This window comes from Nannobrachium achirus (assembly GCF_963921795.1).
Source record: "Nannobrachium achirus genome assembly, chromosome: 7".
Taxonomy (NCBI): domain Eukaryota; kingdom Metazoa; phylum Chordata; class Actinopteri; order Myctophiformes; family Myctophidae; genus Nannobrachium; species Nannobrachium achirus.
This window is the reverse complement of record NC_137816.1, coordinates 65,950,210-65,972,163: the sequence shown is the minus strand read 5'-3', so window position 1 is coordinate 65,972,163 and position 21,954 is coordinate 65,950,210. Positions and strand designations below refer to the sequence as shown.

Below are 21,954 nucleotides of genomic sequence, written 5' to 3'. Positions count from 1 at the left end.
GTGCGTGTGCATGTGTGTGTGTGTGTGTGTGTGTGTGTGTGTGTGTGTGTGTGTGTGTGTGTGTGAAAGGGAGGGTTGGGGGGGGGGGGGCAGAGAGTGGTAAGCTACTTTTAAGCACTTGTTGTGAGTTGCTGCAGTCAAGAGTCTGTCTGCGAAACGCCTAAAATGTAAATGGGGGGGGGGGGGGGGGGGGGGGGGGGTCGACTCGGTAGGCAGTTGTTGAGGAGAGAGGAGGTCAGTGGGGCTAACGTGGGTGGGGTGGGGGGTGGAGGGGGTGCAGCAGGTGTAGTAGTTAGACGTAGTAAGAAGACTCACATTCAAGCCAGCTGGAAGTAGAGACAGACTGACGGACGACACCAACTCCTCTTCAAAGGAGTGTTTGTTTGTCCACCTGGCTGCACTTTTTATTTTTACATCTTTCTTTTTACACGTAGACGGTATCGATCGAGCAACGAGGCTAGCTGGGTCAGTCCTCTTCTTTGCCCCGATGCACCCCTGGGAGATGGATTGTTGAGGTGGAGCGCCACACCTACCATCAGCTCTCCATAGGCTTACTGAACGTGCTGTGTACTGAAACGCTGAGCTGGTGGTGCATACCCGGGTATTGAACCCAGAGCCCAGCGGTCCTGCCGACCGAGCAGCCCTGTAGGGCACAGCTGACAGCTCTTAACTCATTCCCAGGGGCAGCTGGAGACTCAGAGTAGAGTGGAAAATAGCCTTACACCTTTCTTCCTGGGGATTCCAAAGATCTGATCTTCTGGTGAAAATAACAGGACAGGTTCTTATATGCACCAGGAGATTTTTGTTCCGTAAGGTTAATTCATCTGTATTGTTTTTTTTTTTTTTTTTTTGGAGCGGTGCTAACCGCTCCTACATCTGGCTTTGTCTGTTTGTCCCGTGTCTGTCTGGACTGTGATTGGTCAATAAGTGTCTGTTTGTACATATCACATTGGCCAAGCTTCGCTGGACGCTTAAAGGGGAACTCCACCACTTTTCAACCTATCTTCATATAATAGGTCCTCACTAATGTTCATGATAAAATATCACATTTTTTTTATCATGAACATTAGTGAGGACCTATTATACGAAGACAGGTTGAAAAGTGGTGAACTACTCCTTTAATGAAATGAACACAAATTGTGTATCACTTCACATTGGGTGTGATTTTTACATTTATTTGTTCGAACTTCTGTTTGTGTCAACAACACAGAACGTGAATATAAAGTGATGTAATAAAAACATAGTTGATGGACAGTCTTTGTCTGTGTCTCTGAAATGCTGCTGAAGTTTCGCTGAAAGGTTTTACTACAGTGATGATGGCACTGGAGTCAAATCTGTGAGTGTTTAAAAAAAAAACTAAAAAACTACAATCCTTACTACTTCCTGGTTTTTAGCAGCTACGTCAGTGGAAGTGACATGTCCTTGATCGCCATTTGACTGATGTGTGGAATGCGTTTCCCATGCCGATGCTTTCCTGTGATACAATGCATGATGGGAAATGTAGGAGCAAAATTCAAATGGCTGATAGAGACAGAAAGGGGAATTTCTCTGTTAAAGTTAATTAATACATTTACATTTTTTCCAATCTGTATGGTAGAGCATATAACTTGGTATAAGGTGGTTGTATTTTGTCTCTTCTATTGAGACATTTACATTGTGTCACCTATAGACACAAATGATGACAAAGTCTCCCATTAATTCCCATTTCTCTCGATTGTATGGTTAATTAATGGAGACTTTTCACAGCAGACATGAACCTGGTACCCGCCCTTTTCTTTTGAAGGCAGCCAAAATCAAATAGAAGCTTAATAGGTTAATCGTTTGGCTATATTCAAAAATAGCAGATATACAAGCTGAGCTTGCAGATCTGCTGTTTGAAATTGAAAGTGTTTGGAAAAATGTCGAAAGTGTGAGAACTACTGGTTTCGAAGGCATTAGAATCAGTCTAAAGTCTTAAATGGTTAATTGTTTCCTTGAGGTGTTCCCTGTATCTGTCAGTGGTCATCAATATGTCCGTACACACGGACAACTCACAAATGTGTCCATGGAAAATTTGAGATATTAATAATATTTTGATCATAAGACCCAATTACTGAATGTCAAGTCTCCAGGATGTCTTCAGAATATGTATGACACTGATTAACTATGATACAGTATGTATGGTACATTAGGACAGTGTTTCTCAACCTTTTTTCTGCATGGGCACACTTTTCATGTCCCAAGAATCCATGGGCACACCAACATAATACGGGGGTGTCACTGTCGGGAAGAAACCTTGTATCTCCTAGTTTCAAATTTGTACGTTTCATCATACAAGGCTGTCGCACAACAGTAGTGAAAACAGCAGATCTACAAGCAGACAAAGCCTCGCGGTGCGAGGCGTTGTGTGCTTGTAGATCGTCTGTTTACACTAGTTTAAATCATTTTTAAAATGATAAATACAATACTTGCTTTCAAGCAGTTCCAAGGGGCACACTTGACCCTTCTCAGGGGCACACCAAAGGTCCCCAGGCAAAGTGGTTGAGAAACACTGCATTAACTAACTAGTACTGGTTCTCAATTACCCTCAATTAATGTTATTATTACCTTCAGCTGTGTCTACCCATCAGCGACTGCTGTAAAAAATGATCTACAGTGTATGCATCAGTATCAGCATATCACTGTGTGAACACTTTTCTAATGTTGTAACTGAAGACTGACTGACAGACAGACAGAGAGAGAGAGAGAGGGTGGGGGGCAGAGAGAATGCAGAGAGAGAGAGAGAGAAAGAGAGAGACACACACACAGAGACAGAGAGAGAGAGAGAGAGAGAGAGAGAGAGAGAAGAACTACCATTAATTTCATTTGAAAAAACTTGCTATTCTTTAGCAATGGTTTTCATACCAAGTGAATGCAAAATACTGAAACACTGGTGTCAAAAGTTTATACCAATCCTAGATGCATAACTATTTCTGATGTTAAATGCTAAATGTTTATAGTTTCACATGATGGTAGTCTTCCCTCTGAGTTGCAATGCAAGACAGCTCTGTTTACAAATTCCCATTTAATTGTAAATTGTTTTGTTTTTTATTGTTTTGGTCCACTTTTGCGTTGGCAATGTAGGCCTAAGCTACATTTTCTTAATCTAATAAAGCCCTTTTGAATTGAATTGAATTGAATTGGATTGGTTCTATGCACAGCAGGCATAATGGAAAGAAATCTGGCCCCTTCCCTACTTCCAACACAGGTCTTAACAACAATACTTATGAAGGCTCTGTTCCATTCTGCTCAAACAGAGTCAGGGTGCTGATATTGTGTCATGTTGGCTCACTGGAAACTTCACTAGACCAGTGGGTCTCAAGGTGTCCTTGAGGGCGTTCCAAATGGTCCCTTATGGGTCTGAGAGTGTACACATGGAACCATTTGGTTCCATTTGTAACCAGCACAGCTAGACAAAGAGACATTCATGGATTTATATTTAAAAGTAACTTTTATTTCCCCCCCTGGACACAGGGTATGGCAGCTGCATACCCCTGGACCCCCCTGGACACAGGGTATGGCAGCTGCATACCCCTGCCATACCCAATTGACTCCCCTGGAGAGGGATGAGGTCTGCATGGTCTCCAAAAAGCCAACTTTCCACTCTAGTCAGGGACCCAGTCCCTGATAATGGGAGGGGACCTGTGATGTTCTGCCGTACTTTTTATTTCTGTTTTATCTATTAGTTTAGTCATTAAGGTCCACAGAATGAGAGGCCTGCTCTGCCGGAAACATCGCGAAAAAAGGTTATGACCATATTCACTGTCCTATCGACTTCACTATACAGGAAAAGAATACAAAAAATAAATGTGCTTTAAGTAGCATGTGAGGGGTAAAACTAGGGGTTCTTCATGATTCTGAATCCATTGCAAGCATTTGTTTTGCATGAAAAACATTCCTTGGGCTAAATTTTTGCCCTCCAAAATTGTAAAAAGTGATGAGTCATCAAAAAATCTTCACTTTTCACAGCTTTGGGGGGGCCGATATTTTGCCCTAGGAATGTTTTTCATGCAAAACAAATGCTTGCAATGGATTCAGAATCATGAAGAATCCCTAGTTTGACCCCTCACATGCTACTTAAAGCACATTTATTTTCTTTTAATATTTTTCATTTCCTGTATAGTGAAGTCAATGGGACAGTGAATATACAAATGGCCATAACTTTTTTTCGCAATGTTTCCGGCAGAGTAGGCCTCTCATTCTGTCGACCTTAATGAACAAACTAATAGATAAAACAGAAATAAAAAGTACGGCAAGACATCACAGGTATCACCCCTATTCCTTGAGCTTTTGGGCTTGTGGGTCCTTGACTACTAAGTGAGAAAAATCACAACTGCAGTTGATGGTTGTCAATCAACACTACAACACCTGTGCTCCCCCCCCCCCAGCACCTGCTCTCTTCTACAGGCCATCTCACAAGACCCTCATCAGGGCCTGTGTTGCCATGTCCCATTATTATAAGTGACATTGGGCTTGTTTTTCTGTAAAGTTGCTGGTAAATATTGGTTGTGGGTTGCTTTTTTTTTTTTTCTTTCTAAAGTAGTTGCAAAGTGTAGTTGCTTATTTGAGCTTGCTTCACTATTCTAACCAGTGGTTCTCACATAGTTTCATGTCATGAAAATGTTTCGTGCCAGGGAGCCCCGTATCGTACCGGATTTGAGTTGTTAGAATGTTTCAGAGCTTGTAGATCTGCTTTTTTTAAAGATTTGTTTATTTGGATAGGACAGTAGACTGACAGGAAATGGGGGGAGTGACATGCGGCAAAGGTCGTCCGGATCGGGGATCGAACCAGCGACGCCGTCAGGCATCAATGCTTATGTGGCAATGCCTATATGTGGTATGCGCCTGGACCAGTAGGCCAGCAGGCGCCCCAGATCTGCTATTTTCAATGTATACATTAGGTTAGAGTGTTCATAATGGCCTATTAGTGCCCTATTGGGCTTGTTTTCATAGAGCTGGTTGCTTGTTTCTCTCGCAAAATCTGGCAACACTGATCAGGGCCACTACACTACAAGCATTTGTCACAAGCGTTGGGACTGGAGTCCCTATTTTGGGCATGCCACTTGTCAGTGGGCATGGCAACATTTAGACAAGCCTTTCATTGTTTAATCCATTTAGGCCTATAGGATTATTGACTGCTTTAACTACAGAAAAATAGCAGATATACAATCTGCTATTTTTGAAAAATCATTTGAATATATCTACTTAAAAGCTAACAATTGTAACTTTAATATTTGCTTCTGGGTGGTCCCTGGAACAACATATTTTGAGATGGGGGTCCATGGCCAAATACATGTAATTTTGGGGGTCCTTGACATGAAAAAGTTTGAGAACTGCATGATTTAGGGGAAGGATTTGGAAGTTGGGGCAAAGATCGGGTCAAATATATTCAAAGACTTTCACTCATTTTCACGATTTTTCAAAAATAGCAGATCTACAAGCTCGCTGTGAGCTTGTAAATCTGCTATTTTTCTAAAGTTAAAGCATAAAATAATGATTAAAGTGGTTAAAATCTAACGTGACTCAGGCGTGTTCCAGGTATTATTTTGGGAATGTCATTATAGTTGAACATTTTCTCTTTTCGCTCCCAAACAAATAGTTAAAATAGTGGATCAACGCGTCGCGTTGAGAGCTTGTAGATCAACTAATTTTGCTATTTTAGAAATAGGCTTATATTAACCATTTATTTTGCCACCCCCTATATGTCTGATATTACACCTCTCTGATACAAAGGATAACAAGGAAAAACAGCAGCAGTGAATGACACCTCCTTTCAATTGGAATTAACATTGACCTCCTCTTTGAGTCACCTTGATGTTTTGTCAGGTGAGTTTTGAAAGAGACACCAGTGATTCACATCTTTAACCCATGATAAGACCTGAAAAATACCCCAAAAAGGTCTTCTAAATCCTAACATTTTCTGAAAATCGTATGTTTCTATATCAGTGGTGCTCAAACCTTTTAATGTCAAGGACCCTTAGAAGTATATGTACCGTATTTGACCACGGACCCCCATCTCAAAATATTTTATTCCAGGGACCCTGGGAAAGAAAGATTAGTTAAAAATGTTTGCTTTTAAGATAGTATACATTCAAAGATTTGCACACATTTCATGATTTTTCAAAAAATATTTCTTTAATAGTTAAAGCATAAAAAATGATTGTTAAAGTGGTTCAAATCCAGAGTGACAGGGATGTGTTCACAGTCTAAGGGGGTCTTTACTTGAGGACGATTTATAATGGGTTGGATGGTGTCAGGGTATTCATTCCACATTTTGGTGACAGTAGGCTAGTCAATCTAAGGTTTGACCCAAAATAAATTGCAATAGTGGTTCAAGGTTTTTTATGATCCTTAGGGTCATCCAAATAACATATTAAAAGTTGTGAAATATATATTTAGTGGATCAAGGTAAATTCAGGGGGTTCATGTTTGAGTCCATTCACTACAGGAAAAAAAAGACCCCCAAAAAGTCTTCTTTAAGTAGCATGTGAGGGGTCTAACTAGGGGTTTTTCATGATCCTGAATCCATTGCAAGCATTTGTTTTGCATGAAAAACATTCGTCAGGTTAAAAGCAGACACCACAAAACGGAGCTGGCCCCAGAAAAGTGATGACTCATCACTAATCCATAGTTTTGAAGTGTCCGTTTCTAGCCCAAGGAATGTTTTGCGTGCAAAACAAATGCTTGCAATGGATTCAGAATCATGAAAAAACCCTAGTTAGACCCCTCACATGCTACTTAAATAAGATTATTTGGGGGTCTTTTTTTCCTGTATAGTAAGTGAATGGACCTAAACTTGAACCCCCTGAATTCACCTTGATCCACTAAATATATAATTCACAAATTTTAATATGTTATTTGGATGACCCTAAGGATCATAAAAAACCTTGAACCATTACTATTGCAATTTCTTTTGGGTCAGGCCCTTTTTTATCTTAGATTGACTGGCCTACAGAGCAGAGAGCAGAGTAGAGTGAGAATTGTGGGTGGGTTGTGATGAGTGACCCAGCAGGGGGCAGCACAGGTGGGTTGTACGGGATGACAACAATAAACTAATGCAAAGTACAGAAACAAATGTGTTTTTACCTTTGTGTCAAAGGTCATGTCTCACCTACACACAGGATCTGACACGAATTCTCACCTGACGGTCAGTTTACAGTTTACAGTTTAGGCATTTAGCAGACGCTTTTAATCCAAAGCGACTTACAATAAGCAGATAAAACATCACAATAATAAACAAGATAATATGTCAGTACATCAACAGCAATATAACAAATGCAAATGAATATCTATCTAGAAAAAACAATATAATCCGTAAAGAAAAAAGGTTTCTTAAAAAAACCTAAAAACAAATGCTAACTAGCTTCATGTATGGTCATTGATTTTTCGAGTAGTGCTAAGGGTTTAGGTGGAGTCTGAAAAGGTGAATCTTCAGTCCACGGTGAAAGCTAGCGAGTGAGTCCGTTGTTCTAAGTGCGACAGGGAGTTTATTCCACAACTTGGGGGCCAGGAGGGCAACCTGTCATGGACGAGTGGATTTTTGCCCTGGGGTTTTTAGCGAGGGTTCTGTCAGCATCCCTGTGTTGGCTGATCTAAGTGAACGGGTGGGGGTGTAGGGGTTGATCAGGTTTTGGAGGTATGGAGGAGCCATACCTTTGGCTGCTTTGAAGGTCAGCATCAGTGTTTTGTATTCCGTGCGGGCCGCAACCGGAAGCCAGTGGAGGCTGCGGAGAAGGGGAGAGACATGTGAGAACTTAGGCTGGTTGAAGACCAGTCGTGCCGCGGCATTTTGGATCAGTTGGAGAGGTTTAAGTGCACATGCCGGGAGACCAGTGAGGAGAGAGTTACAATAGTCAAGTTTTGATATGACAGATGTCTGGATGAGGAGCTGGGCTGCCTCCTGGGTGAGGAAAGGTCTGATTTTACGGATGTTATAGAGTGTGAACCTACAGGACCGTGTGACTGATGCAATGCAAGACGGTCAGGATTCAATTTATCCCCTGAGCAAGCAGGCAGGCTCTATTAGCTCAATGGTAACGAAATGTCATCACTTGCGCAGGAACCCAGAGATAATAAATAAGCGTAGTCTTTTCTAGGATCTCCTTTTAGTAGACCTTGTACCAGTGAACTGTACCGTCATGAAACTGTACCTTTTCCTATGCAAACTTCTAATAAAGTCTTCAATCAATCAATCAATCAATCAATCAAAAAAACAAAAACAGGGGGCACAGACAGATACAGAGATCTCCATAATGTGCATAAAGGGACACAGACAAACAGATACAGAGATCTCCATATATGGGCATAAAATGGATGCAGACAGAGAGATACAGATATCTCCATATATGAGCATTAATGCGACACAGGCAAACAGATGGTCAATACAGGCCCTACAGAGATCTCCATATATGGGCATAAAATGGACGCAGACAGACAGATAACTCCATATATGGGCATAAATGGACACAGGCAAACAGATGGTCAAAACGGGTCCTACAGAGATCTCCATATAGGCCTACAGTATGGGCATAAAATGGACATAGACAGACAGATATCTCCATATATGGGCATACACGCAAACAGATGAGATGAGATGAGATGACAACAGGTATAATGGGGTTTGCATTAAAGGGCGGGGCATTCATTCCCTATTTACATTGTTCCTGAGTTGGCCAGGGCGCCGACTAGACGCTCGGCCGCCCAAAGAGCTTCGAGTTCACCAAATTAGGTACAAATTACCTCATGACTAGGTTCCTTTATCATCTGGATCAATTGGAAGCATTCATTGTTCACCAATACCACTCCATGTGTGTGTGCGTGTGTGTGTGTGCATGAGTGTGCATGCATGCATGCATGCATGTGTACATTTCAAGGCTGCTCAACAGCACCACCCGGTGGCTGCAGCTGTGTTGCAGGCCAGGCTAACAGATAGTAATCTCTCAAGAACAGATTCTGATGCAGCGCAAGTCAGAATGGATCAGATGAAAAGGAACAAAACAGAGAGGGCGTTCCCTTTTATTTGACGATGGTTAGCCAGATTGCATGAATAGTAGGATAGTAACATAGCGGTAGGTAGTAACACACAGACACTCTCCAGTGTGTAGGAGCGCTTGCACCGCTCAAAAATGGACAAGAACAATTAAGTCTGGTTGCCTACAGCAGAGGTTTTCAACCTCTTTCATGTCAAGGTCCATTATTTATTGGGTGTTTGAGCCACGGACCAGCATCTGATGAGATTTAGCCTCTCAGACCCCAAACTTGGGATAACTATTTTGTTATCGGTCGGATAAAGATTTAGTCCAATTTTGTCCACATTGATGTGGTAAAATAGGAGAGATAACAGGCAACCGTTGATCAAAATAACATTTCTTCTTCATTCTCTAATTGTGTTGACCTCTTGTAAATTAAAGGGGAAGACCACCCATTTTCAATATTGAACTATGTCATTAATATACCTTAGAGGAGTTGTGTGGAAATAGAAAAAAAAAAGTTCCCCCCCTTCTGTGTTGCCTAGAACTGGAGGATTGATTTTGGGGTTTGTATTGTAAAGTAGAACTTGATGACATCACACCGTTGTACTTTACACTACAAACCCCAAAATCAATCCTCCGGTTCTAGGCAACACAGAAAAGGGGGAACTTTTTTTTCTATTTCCACACAACTCCTCTAAGGTATATTAATGACATAGTTCAATATTGAAAATGGGTGGTCTTCCCCTTTAAAGTTATACCATGTAACTTTTTTTATAAAACAAATCTTAAAATTGTCCTAAATGTTAAATCGCTAAAGTTTTAGAACACCCACGCCGTTATTTTCAGCGTCTAAAGCCTTCTCTTTATATGTTTTCTATGATCCTTGCCGGGGTCCGGTTTTCGCGGAAAAATAGCGTCATCTGCGTCATCTGTATACGTTGGCCAATCACATTGCGAATCATACACACATGATACACTACCGGCCAATCACAGCTTATCTGCCGCGTCTTCAGGAAGTAGCCTCGCTCAGCTACGCGTGATTGGAAATGACACCCGAGCTCCAGGGAAACCCCGCCCACCGAAGCTTTTGATTGGCTGAAGCGGAGCTAGGGAGCGCTCCATGGTGAAGGATTCTTAACCTCTTAATCCCCAAATCCTGGCCAGAAAAGATGCGTTCTACCCCTCCACGGATTTGTATCGGTCGCGGGGGTTTGCGGCGCCGCTCCGGTGGTCCGCGGCGGTGGTCCGCGAGTGACTCCGGGCGAAAAACGGCCGAAAAAAGCAATACCGCTACTGACCACTAGTTTAGCAACTTACACAGTATAACTTTAAGCAATGCAGGTGTTTAACAATAACTTACAGATCCATTTGTGACGCGTTGTGAGCTTGTAGATATTTTTGGTGAACCTTCCCCCCAGAATAGGGTTGCGGGGCTTCAAGTGGTTAAACATCGACTACAAAGTTATTTTCAGTCAGTTCTGATGGAAACGGACATTTCTCAGTGACATGCCGTATCACGGGTGGAAAGATGTGCATATTTAAGAAGCGTAATACATAAAATTCCCCCCCCAAAAAAACAGGGGAATTCAGGGGTGCTGTGGACGAAGAGATTATTTACTGGGGTGTCCCGAGTCAAAAGGGTTTGAAAACCCCTGATGTAAGTATCGACATAAATGAAACAAGTCAGTAATGGATCTTCAATAGTTTGTTACGTGTTAGGTTACAAATAGTAGCACATATACGCAAGCAAGTCATGATTCAGATCTCCCTATTACAACACACATAGGTAGCCTACTATTTATCCCCCTCTTTTCAGTCGGCAATCGATTTCAATTTCTGTTTCTCAATATTTATTTGGTTACTAGACCAAAATTGGTATGTGCATAACAAAATGTTTTTCATATAAAACACATCATTTGCCCAGAAATAGTTCCCTCTGTGAGTGTGCAGTTCACTCTGACCAAGACAAATAACTAACATCATGTGCTTTGGCTTATGAAAGCTGATTATTCGATTATTACTCGAGGCTAGCAACAAAAGGAGAGAGTCTACACTGGTTTAAAGCAGAAAAATCACGTTTATTAGCTGAAGTCAAAAGAATTACTGAAAATGTACAAAGATCAGTTAGTAACCAGTAGTGTGGCGTATGTTTGCATTGTGCGAGGTGGTGTGCGAGGTGGTGGATGCAAAAACAAAGCATAACTAAAAATCTAAACACAGTGGGCCACATGGCTGCATGGTGGCTAAGGGAGAGAATGCTCTCTACCAGAGCAGTCCCTAAAATAGAGAAGACCAAGCAAGTCTTGCCACAGACAAATGTATGGACATGTTGATGACCCCCAAATCCTTGCTCTGTAACCTTTGTAACTCTCAACACGGTATTCACAGTATAAATGCATTTGAACAGTGATTATAATGCATTAAAGGTGCAATAATGAAGTCTTATAAAAATTATTACAATGAATTACAAATGATAATTAACAATTAATTTATTTGTATAGCGCTCTTCCAGATAAAGTTCCAAAGTGCTTTACAGAGAGGTACAGTAGCAAACAAAGCAAATTTTGAATAAAACAATAATCACCAAAGGGTAAAATGTCAGCTGTCACAGGCAAATACAGTTTAATAAGGCAAATAAAATAATCTCAGAATTTGCCTCATTTAACAAGAGGAAATTCTGGGGAAACCAGTGCTTATTGGAGAGACATGACAATAAATAAATTAGGACACATTGCCTTTGGTGCGATGTCCATGCGATGTCCATGTATTGCATGTTGTCAGCATAAAGCCCTTTGCACACAGGACAGTTGCGTTTTTTTTTTCGTTTGCTGCATGAATAAAACGCATTGGATTTGGTGTGCAATGCTGTGCGGAATCGGCGCTGCGGATCCCAAAAGGAGTCATAAAAGGACTGATGAGTTTTTTACCGCATGCGACAAGACGCACGAATCGAACTGGGTTCAATCGAGAGAGAGAAACGCACGGCCGCAGCCACTCGTCGCACGGCTAATTCGGATCCGGTGTGCATGAGGTCGTAGAGAATCATTGTTTTCTTTTTAAAAAAAATGAAATTGTCCGTTTTATCCGCGCGGATAAACGCGCCTGTGTGCAAAGACCTTTACAGTGGAAAAATGGATCCCTGCTGACCACATGGGATGCTAGACGTGTGTAGTGTACCAAAATGTCCACCACCAGTGTACATTAGGCACTGTATGATGATCAGGTGTATACTCCCGACTGTATGATGAATACACTTACAACTGATCATAACAATAATTTGACTGTGAGCACATCATACAACGCTTGTGAATGATTGTTGTGAAGCATTATGAGCATTTCAGAGTGCTTATAACCATAATTATACAGAGTATAATGCATTATATAAGTATGTTTATAACAAATTATAGACATGGAATGCATAGTAAAGGTCATCTTTACACGTTGGCGAATTAGCAATGCGACGTGAATAAACAACCCAAAAAAGGAGGAAAATACGGTAGGAAATGTTTATGCGTTTGGCTATACACATCTAGCGCGACGCGAATATGCGTATACATTCTTCAAGTTGAATAAAGTTTATCTGTTGTGCGAGTTGTTTGGAGCTGGCATCACACAACCCATCACAGCAGAGAGGCCACTGCACAGGGGTAGAGAAACCCTTATTAGAGCACGAAGGGTTCCCGAAGGGTTCCCAGTTCGAATCCGGGCTCCTCCTGAGTTAATGTCGAAGAGTCCTTGAGCAAGACTCTGAACCCCTAATTGCTCCCGGTGAGCAGGTTGGTGCCTTGCATGGTTTCCTCCGCCACCGGTGTATGAATGTGTGTGTGAATGGGTGAATGTAATGCACAATCTATGCAAAGCGCCTTGGATAAAAGCGCTATATAAACGCACCATTTACCATTTACCTGAAGGGTTTCCCAGCAGCAGCCAGGCAGCCGCAGTTACACACAGACGACGAGACACGGTTAAAAGGAGAAACACTGTTCCCTCTCAATGCAAAGGGATGGTCACACGACCATGTTCTCTCTCTCTCTCTTTAAGGCCTAGAATTATTGAATGCTTTAACCAGTGAAAAATAGCAGATCTACAAGCTCACAGTGCGGCACCGAGTGCCGCGCTGTGAGCTTGTATATCTGCTATTTTTGAAAAAGTCGTGAAAATGTGTGCAAATCTTTGAATATATGTATTTTCAAAGCGAATGTTTGTAACTCAAATTTTGCTTCTGGGTGGTCCCTGGAACTAAATACTTTGAGATGGGGGTCCGTGGCCAAATAAATATAATTTTGGGGGTCCTTCACATGAAAAGGTATGAGAACCACTGACATAGTAGTCTCTCAAGAACAGACTAACTGAGCTCCAGTTAAGTGAAAAGGACCTTTTCTTTGACGATGGCTGGCCAGATTGCTGACATAGAAACATAGGTTTTTCAAAAAAATCTTAGAAGGATTCAAAAGACACTTATAGAATCGGGTCAAAATTCCAATTTTCACGATTTTTCAAAAATAGCAGATCTACAAGCTTGTATATAATCTGCTATTTTTCAATAGTTAAAGCATAAAATAATGATACACAATAATGCGTAGCCGTTCTGAATGGGTTAAATTGGGTAGAGTGAAGCTTCTTTGACACTGAGACAGAGAGGGCTTTGGAGAAAACAACTAGAATCAATGCTCTGTGGATGAACAGGAAGTAGTGGTAGGGTTGGCCGGCTTTACACTGCAGTCAAATCCAGCCCAAATCTGATTTGGTTCTCAAATCTGATCTTTTGGCCCGACTTTTCACACTGCATTTGCAAGTGACACAGATCTGATCTGTGCGTTCTGACTGATTTTAACAGAGTCAGCCCAAAGCTGCCCTGCGTCCTACATATCTGCTTTGGTTACCGTGGTAACGACGTCGGCGCCATGACGTCACGTCACAACGTTGATGCTAGTTGATCACGTGTTCAGGAAATGCAACATAACAGACAAGCGACAACAACAAAAACTTTTTCTCTCCTTTTCTTCACTCTTGTGTTTCGCTCTCCTCTCTGGTTGTATCTATTTAGCTCACGTGTTTTCTCTCTCCTCTCTTGTTTTTCTCATGTGCTCAGCGCGCTGTAATATGCGCTGTAATCAAATAGTAAATAATCGCGCTCTGTAATGACGTCGGCGCTCCGCGCTCGGGTTGCGCAGCAAGTGACGCTTGGCCAGTTTGATGTGACTTGCATGTGACCTGCATATAACCCATATAACTCAATGGGGTGGATGTGGTTGCTGCTTTCAGACTGAGTCAGATGTCCTCAGATCCGATATGGATCGGATATGAAACCACCTCTGGATGTGGTTTTTCAAAATCGGATTTCATGTGACCTGCATGTGACATGTTTGGATTTAGACTATTTAAAAAAAATCGGATTCCACTTTTGAAGTGACTCAGATCTGATTCAGGCTAGATTTCAGTGGCAGTGTAAAGCCGGCCTATAAGGGATCTGGCGCTGCACTACTTTGTGCAAAAGGAGAATTAGCCATAATCATAGACCAAATGATTTAGCATCATCAAGCGTTCATTTTGTAGAGGCAGTTTCTTCTTCTCCTTAGTTACCGTTTCTCGGAACAAACTTCAGTTGGATTGGTTTAACTGGCTGGAACAGAGCGCTGAACTCCAAGGGAACCTGAAAGAGGAGAGCATGGAGTTCAAATCAGAACGGCATATAATAGGGGTTTATAGTGGGCTTGTTGTCTTTACTGAAATGGCCGAACTCAGGGAAACTCATGTTTGGCAAGGACAGACATTTGTTTCCAGTTGAGATTGGCAGATTTCACCCAGGTTTTTTCATCTCACTCACGTCACTTTGTCTGCTGACCTCACTCAGCAACGAAATAAACAGAAAATAAACAAAAATAAAAAATAAAACAATTCACAGGAGGGAAGCAGTGATCACACCATGATGTGCACTGCAATGTAGTTTCAAATGCACTACATTACAGGCACTTTTTGAGAGTAAAAAAAAAAGAAAAAGAAGACATGTGTGATCTGGGCAGCTTGCCCCAAGGTAAATAAAAAGAAGGTACAGACATCTACGTCATTTTCGCTATCCCGCAATTAGCCTTATTCACGGCCCGCCCACCTACTTCCGTTTCTCAGTTTTCCCCGGGTGCTGACTTCAATTTAGAAGGGGAAACTATACTGGACTTAAAGCCAACAAATCATTATTTCTAACAGTAAAGTAAATTATAGTGCTTTGTGCCGTTTAGTATCTTGTGTTCTTGATCATGCTAGCCGTATTTTATACTTTACTATTCGGAAATTGCATTACATTTGCGATTTCTGTGCTAACTCCATAGGCTATGGTAGGATTTACCCCTTCAAAACGGGACTTCAGCACCCGGGGGATGCTGAGTGGGCGGGTCGTGAATAGGGCTAATTCCACCCGGCAGATTCGTCGCACCATGGGAGCCAAACTGCAGCCGGAAGTTCAGTAGAATGCACTGCCGTGGCCTACGGCTAGCTCGGCTACATAGCCGATCTACAAGCTCACAATGCGTCGCGAAAGCGACTCGTTGCGACTCGAGCTTGTAGATCTGCTATTTTTCGTGCATGTGGACGTTGTGTGTGTGCGCGCACTGTCACCACGCACGCGCACACACACACACACACACACACACACACACACACACACACACACACACACACACACACACACACACACACACACACACACACACACACACACACACACACACACACACACACACACACACACACACACACACACACACACACACACACACACACACACACACACACACACACACACACACACACACACACACACACACACACACACACACACACACACAGCGCAGCGTCCTTTCCGCTCCGGTTGTCCCCACGGTAAACAGTACAGAGCTGGAGAAAGTTAACAACGGATAAAAGCTCAGACAGCTTGTTTGTAAAATACTAGCACATTTTTACTGGTTATACAACATGGAGTTGCCGAATTGTTATACTTTTTACACCTCCAATGGCTGGTTTTAAAATTTGTTTCCGAAATGCAAACAGCAACAAGTGCGGGCAGCTTCTCTCTGAGTCTAGTTTCACCCTAACATGATATGCACTAGGGCATTCACGAATAGTGATTTTTAGTATTCGAATTATTCAACCTCAAAGTATTCAAATAGTCGAATATTCGACAGGATTGGCCAAACTGTCAAATAATAATTCTACCACATATTGCGGTCACGTGTTCAAATACTGGATTCTGATTGGCTAAATTCCGGAGGTTATGGCAGAACAACCGCCGCAGTTGTGTGAGGACTTGCTTCCAGGATGAACTTTGCAAGTTACAACTGTGTTTTCTTTCGTGTATATGGTAGATGTGGTAGAAAAGCTATTTACCACTCGGGGTCGGACATTATGCTCTCATAATGTCCTGTGTGAGGTGTTATCGGACTCGGCTGCGCCTCGTCCGATAACACCCTCACACAGGACATTATGAGAGCATAATGTCCTCTCACTCGGGGTAAATTGCTTACGTAAGCAAGAGGCAAACATTGTGAAAATAGCCGATCTCATTCACGTTGCGAAGCGTTGTGAGCATGTGGATCTGCTATTTTCACAATATTTATCTGTGGAACCAAAGCACATTAATACCTACAATTCCAAGTGCTTGTCAGGGTGGGGGCCCCCAGTTCAAATATGTTTATTTTGGGGGTCACTGCCTAAAAAGGTTGAGAAGCCCTGGTATAGAGCATTAACAAATTCATCCACCAGTGGCTTTGACAACTCATTCTTATGACTTCCTATCTAGCCAAGCTTTATAAACTATATATTTATTTAAAGAGAAAAAAAGAAAAAAAAAAGCGAATATTCGACTTCGATGAACAACGTCGAATAGTGACTTTGATATTCGAATATTCGAATATTTGGTGAATGCCCTCATATGCACACATTACTCCGCCCCTCCCCCCACAACAGCAGATAACCACGCCTACATTTTAGATATCTTTTCATATTCTGAAATCTAATAAAACAAATAAAGAGGTGGGGTTTCTCATCCCTTTAAGTGTAATTCAGGGGTGCCGTGGAAGAAAAGTTATTGACGGGTGCCTCGAGTCAAAAAAAGTTTGAGAACCGCTGTTGGAAGCCCAGTGTGTGAAATGTGCATGTGAGTGCAAAGTTAAGCTCACCATTGTGTCTTTGCAGGTCTCCACACTGTAAGTCTGCAGCAGGCGTACAATCACCATCTTCATGGTCAGGACGGCAAAGCGCATCCCAACACAGTTACGAGGGCCGAGTCCGAACGGCATGTAGACGTATGGGTTGATATTGGACTTGTTGTCTTTACTGAACCTGCAAATGCAAAAAAGGCACACATTCTTAACTGTATTTTTATTTTATTGAATAATACTTTAGTAGGTAATACCTACCTTTTATTTTATAAAATCATATCGTCACTGTCGGGCAAAAAACGCGTATCTCCAAGTTTCACATTTGTAGGTTCTTTCGTAAGATAAAGCCGTGCTTCATCATACAAGACTGTCACACAAAACTAGTGAAAATAGCCGATCTTAAAGTATACAATGCCTCTCAGTGCGAGGCGTTGTGTGCTTGTAGATTGGCCATTTTCACAAGTTTAAATCATTTTTAAAATGATTGCGACCGTAAGGTCGCAGTTTAGTATGAAAACCTCCACCGGCAGTCCGTCGGTCACACGTGCGGTCGACCGCACGTCACACGTGCGGTCGACGTGTGATGAGGTCACGATGAGTCATCTATGCCCAAATATAGATTTCTAGGTCAGATGGCCCATAGAGTTTGTGATGTCAAACCTAGCAACCCAATATAAACAAACCTGATGTCAGACCTGAAGTATCCTTTTATACCCATATATGGAGATACAGAGATCTCCATATATGGGCATATTAGAAAGCCCATATATGGGCATATACGGATGACATCAGGGATATCCATATATGGGCATAAAAGGGACAAGGGCTTACAGTTAAGAGATCTCCATATATGGGCATATCAGAAAGCCCATATATGTTCATATACTGATGACATCAGGAATATCCATATATGGGCATAAAAGGGACAAGGACTTACAGTTAAGAGATCTCCATATATGGGCATAAAGGGACAAGGACTGTTACAGTAGATATAGAGATGTCCATATATGGGCATAAATGAACAAGGACTGACAAACACTGAGATCTCCATATAACCTATGGGAATATAAGGGACGAGGACTGTCAGCTTGTAGACCTATTTTCTAAATATTGTTGTACATTAAAAACTTGAAATGGGTCGTTCTGCATAGTACTTGGGATTTGTTGATGTAAATGTTCACATAGAGTGTAATAATTGGTAAAACAAACTTTTGGCCTATTTGTGGAGATAAGCGACCAACGGTCGCTTATCTCCCGATTAGGGAGTCTTACTGGTGTAAGTAGTGTCAGTCCCTCTGTCTGTCACACCTCACACGTCACACTCTTGCCCTGCTCATATCTCCGCAACCGTTGCCCCGATCCATGCCAAATTTTGCACACACGTTCCTTGCCTGCCAAACTCCTCCAAGGACCCCCGGAGCTCCAAGGACCCCCAGGTCCCTGGGGGACCCCCAGATGTAAAAAATGACCAAATGTGCAAAAATGACCAAATGACCACGCCAACGGGGCTGCTCACGGGGAATTCCCGGGGACCACCGACTCCTGGTGCTCCAGAACGGATGCAAAAGTGGTGGCGCCCCCAGTGGAGGACCCCCTCCACTGCAGCTCACATAAAATGCCGTAACTCCTACAGATTTTGCCCTAAAATCACGAAAATCACTACACAGCATGTCTACACTCATGTCATCAACATGGATCAGGAAGATTTAGGAAAAACAAATGTTTGCCCTATTTGTGGAGATAAGCGACCTACGGTCGCTTATCTCCCGATTAGGGAGTCTTACTGGTATTAAAGGTATTCTACACACAAAAAAGTATAATTTGTGTATCAGTTACTTGACGTGATGTGTTTTATTTTGCATTCCCCCACAAAATGTTTAATGATGGAGTTCATCCAAGATCAACAAATACATTTATCAACAAGAATACACTCATTGACTACCGTGTTTGTATCTCCACGTTTCAGATGTGTACATTTTTCTTTATTATTATATTTTTTTCCATAAAATAAAGCCCTACTTCATCATCATACAAGACTGTCGCGCAAAACAAACGTTTTTTGACCAAACAAGGTTTCCGCCCGACTACTATGACATACTGAACTTCAAAAGTAGTTTGCAACTTTTGTATGTTTTACTGTAATCTCTGACTTCTTTGCATCGAGAACGGCTACCGGCGCTCGGGTGGCACAGTGGTAAAGTCCAGGGACGTGCTGGGCCCCTGATTCAGCCCGGGAAAAAGAGTTGGAGAGGCCCTCATTGCGCGCTATAGAGAGAGATCTCTCTCTCTATAGCGCTGCTGCTACTCAAAGATTTGCCATTTCAGATCATGACAAGTGACAAGCCAGTGGGCCAATTACAAGAGTTATATTTTGTCGTTGTTGGGTGGAAACCTTGTATGTCCAAAACCGTTTGTTTTGTATTAATGATTAAAAAATGTAATTAAACTAGTGAAAACAGCCGATCTACAAGCACACAACGCCTCGCACCGCGAGGCGTTGTGTGCTTGTAGATCTGCTGTTTTCACTACTTTTGTGCGACGGCCTTGTATGATGAAGCAGGGCTTTGTTTTGCGAAAAAATGTACACATTTGAAACTTGGAGATACAAAGTTTCTGCCCGACAGTGACGATTTACTTTGTGGCCGCCCAGCCCCCAAAATGGAACGAAGGCCGACATTTTATTTTATTTTTTTTCCTAATGGCCGGCCTGGACCGGCCGGGAATGAACCGGACGTTCGGGAGTTGTCCCGCTTTTCCCAATGGCCAGCACGTCCATGGTAAAGTCCCTGCCCACCACCAGGTTGTGGGTTCGAATCCCCTGTGGTGCAACCGGCTATGTCGGGCTTCTGCGCGTTTTTAGCCCAATGAAAGTTTTTTTGTAAAAAAAAAAAAAGAAGCTTGCAATGGATTCAGAATCAGGAAAAACCCCTAGTTAGACCCCTCACATGCTACTACACCCATTTAGGCCTAGAATTATTGAGATCTTGTAGATCTGCTATTTTTTTTAAAGTCGCGAAAATGTGTGCAAATCTTTGAATATATGTATTTTCAAAGCGAACATTTGTGACTCAAACTTTGCTTCTGGGTGGTCCCTGGAACTAAATATTTTGAGATGTGGGTCCGTGGCCAAATACATATCATTTTGGGGGTCCTTCACATGAAAAGGTTTGAGCACCACTGACATAGCAGTCTCTCAAGAACAGACTAACTGAGCTCCAGTTAAGTGAAAAGGACCTTTTCTTTGACGATGGCTGGCCAGATTGCTGACATAGAAACATAGGTTTTTAAAAAAATCTTAGAAGGATTCAAAAGACACTTATAGAATCGGGTCAAAATTGTAATTTTCAAGATTTTTCAAAAATAGCAGATCTACAAGCTCACAGCGCTGTAGAATATTTTTCAATACTTAAAGCATAAAATAATGATACACTATAATGTGTACCCGTTCTGAATGGGTTAAAGCAGATTCCTTTTGTGTTAAGTGATAATTGAATTGAATTGAATTACGTGAATAATTACGTACTTTTTCCCCACCACTGATGTAACAAAACTGCCATGTTGGCACCGACCGTACCTCTCTGGTTGGAAGAGCTCCGGGTCGCTCCAGTACTTGGGGTCCTTGTGCAAACACAACACGGGGATCCCCACCATGGTGTTGGCGGGGATGGTGAAGCCGCTGACCTGCACCGTGGCCTTGCACATCCTCTCCAGCCGTGGGGGGGGCACCAAGCGCATGGACTCACTGATCACCTGGTCCAGATACTGAAGGTCCATCAACCCCTCGTAGGACACCGGAGCCTGTGGAGGCCCAAAGGTTAAGATTAAGCCCATTTAGGCCTGGAATTATTTTATACTTTAGCTATTGAACAATAACAAATATACACGCTTGGTGCCGCGCTGCAAGCTTGTAGATCTGATATTTTTTTTAAAGTCGTGAAAATGTGTGCAAATCTTTTTTTGTTTTAAGCAAACATTTGTAACTAAGACTTTGCTTCTGGGGGTCCCTGGAATGAAATATTTTGAGATGGGGGTCCGTGGCCAAATGCATATACAATACAAATACGGGTCCTTCACATGAAAAAGGTTTGAGGACCACTGACGTAGAAACATGCGTTTTTCAAAAAAACCTTGGAAGGATTTATAGGAGCGGGTCAAAATATTCAAAGACAAAAATAGCAGATCTACAAGCTTGCAGCGCAGGACTCATCCCCCCTAGATTCACAAGCAGCCCAAGTACCCTATTCATATGGATACTTTAACACCTAGGTTTCCAGCGGTGACTGTATGTGAATGTGCATGCATCCTCATACATGGTTCCATTACTGTTTGAGATTCCGTTCAAAGTAAACTTTTAGTTTCTCTACTGTAGCGCAGTATTTTCTAATTGCTCACATGCGCACATATAGAGGCGCGGGTGCAGTGCACTTGACGTCAATAAATGACCACGTCCCCATGAAAAGAAAACACCAAAGCGCCACTGGATTTAAGTAGTAGTTCACCCCCAAATTGACCTTTTTTTTCTATTGATTACTCACGCCACGGAGACTTGAGTTCAATAATATATTTTTGTTTGTATTTGTCACATTCCTAAGACAACATTTTTGTTGCAATACATTTCCCCCCATTCATTCCGGATGAGGACCCAAATGTATTAAAAAATAGCACAGCGAGCTTGCAATCGTGAACATTTGTGCAAAGTCTTTGAAAATATGTGACCCGGTTCTATAAATGTCTTCTAAATCGTTCCTCTAAATCAGCGGTTCTCAAACCTTTTCATGTCAAGGACCCCCAAAATTACATGTATTTGGCCG

The 21,954-nt window shown here is 42.1% G+C and overlaps 1 protein-coding gene across 2 annotated transcripts in view; it reads right to left on the bottom strand.

Moving 5' to 3' along the window:
• Nucleotides 1–13,138: 13,138 nt before the first annotated feature.
• Nucleotides 13,139–21,954, bottom strand: part of LOC308288306 (cytochrome P450 3A56-like) — a 31,440-nt gene continuing 22,624 nt past the window's right edge. Inside the window, exons 11-13 of one of the 2 annotated variants that reach the window (XM_080729709.1) lie at nt 20,718–20,941; nt 17,162–17,324; nt 13,139–14,643 (exon numbers count right to left, since the gene is read on the bottom strand). In XM_080729709.1, coding sequence (XP_080585835.1) covers nt 14,566–14,643; nt 17,162–17,324; nt 20,718–20,941 — 465 coding nt within the window. In that variant the 3' untranslated portion in view covers nt 13,139–14,565. Of the gene's footprint in view, nt 14,644–17,161; nt 17,325–19,905; nt 19,990–20,717; nt 20,942–21,954 lie in introns of those variants that run through there. The other variant, XM_080729710.1, reaches the window with a different exon arrangement.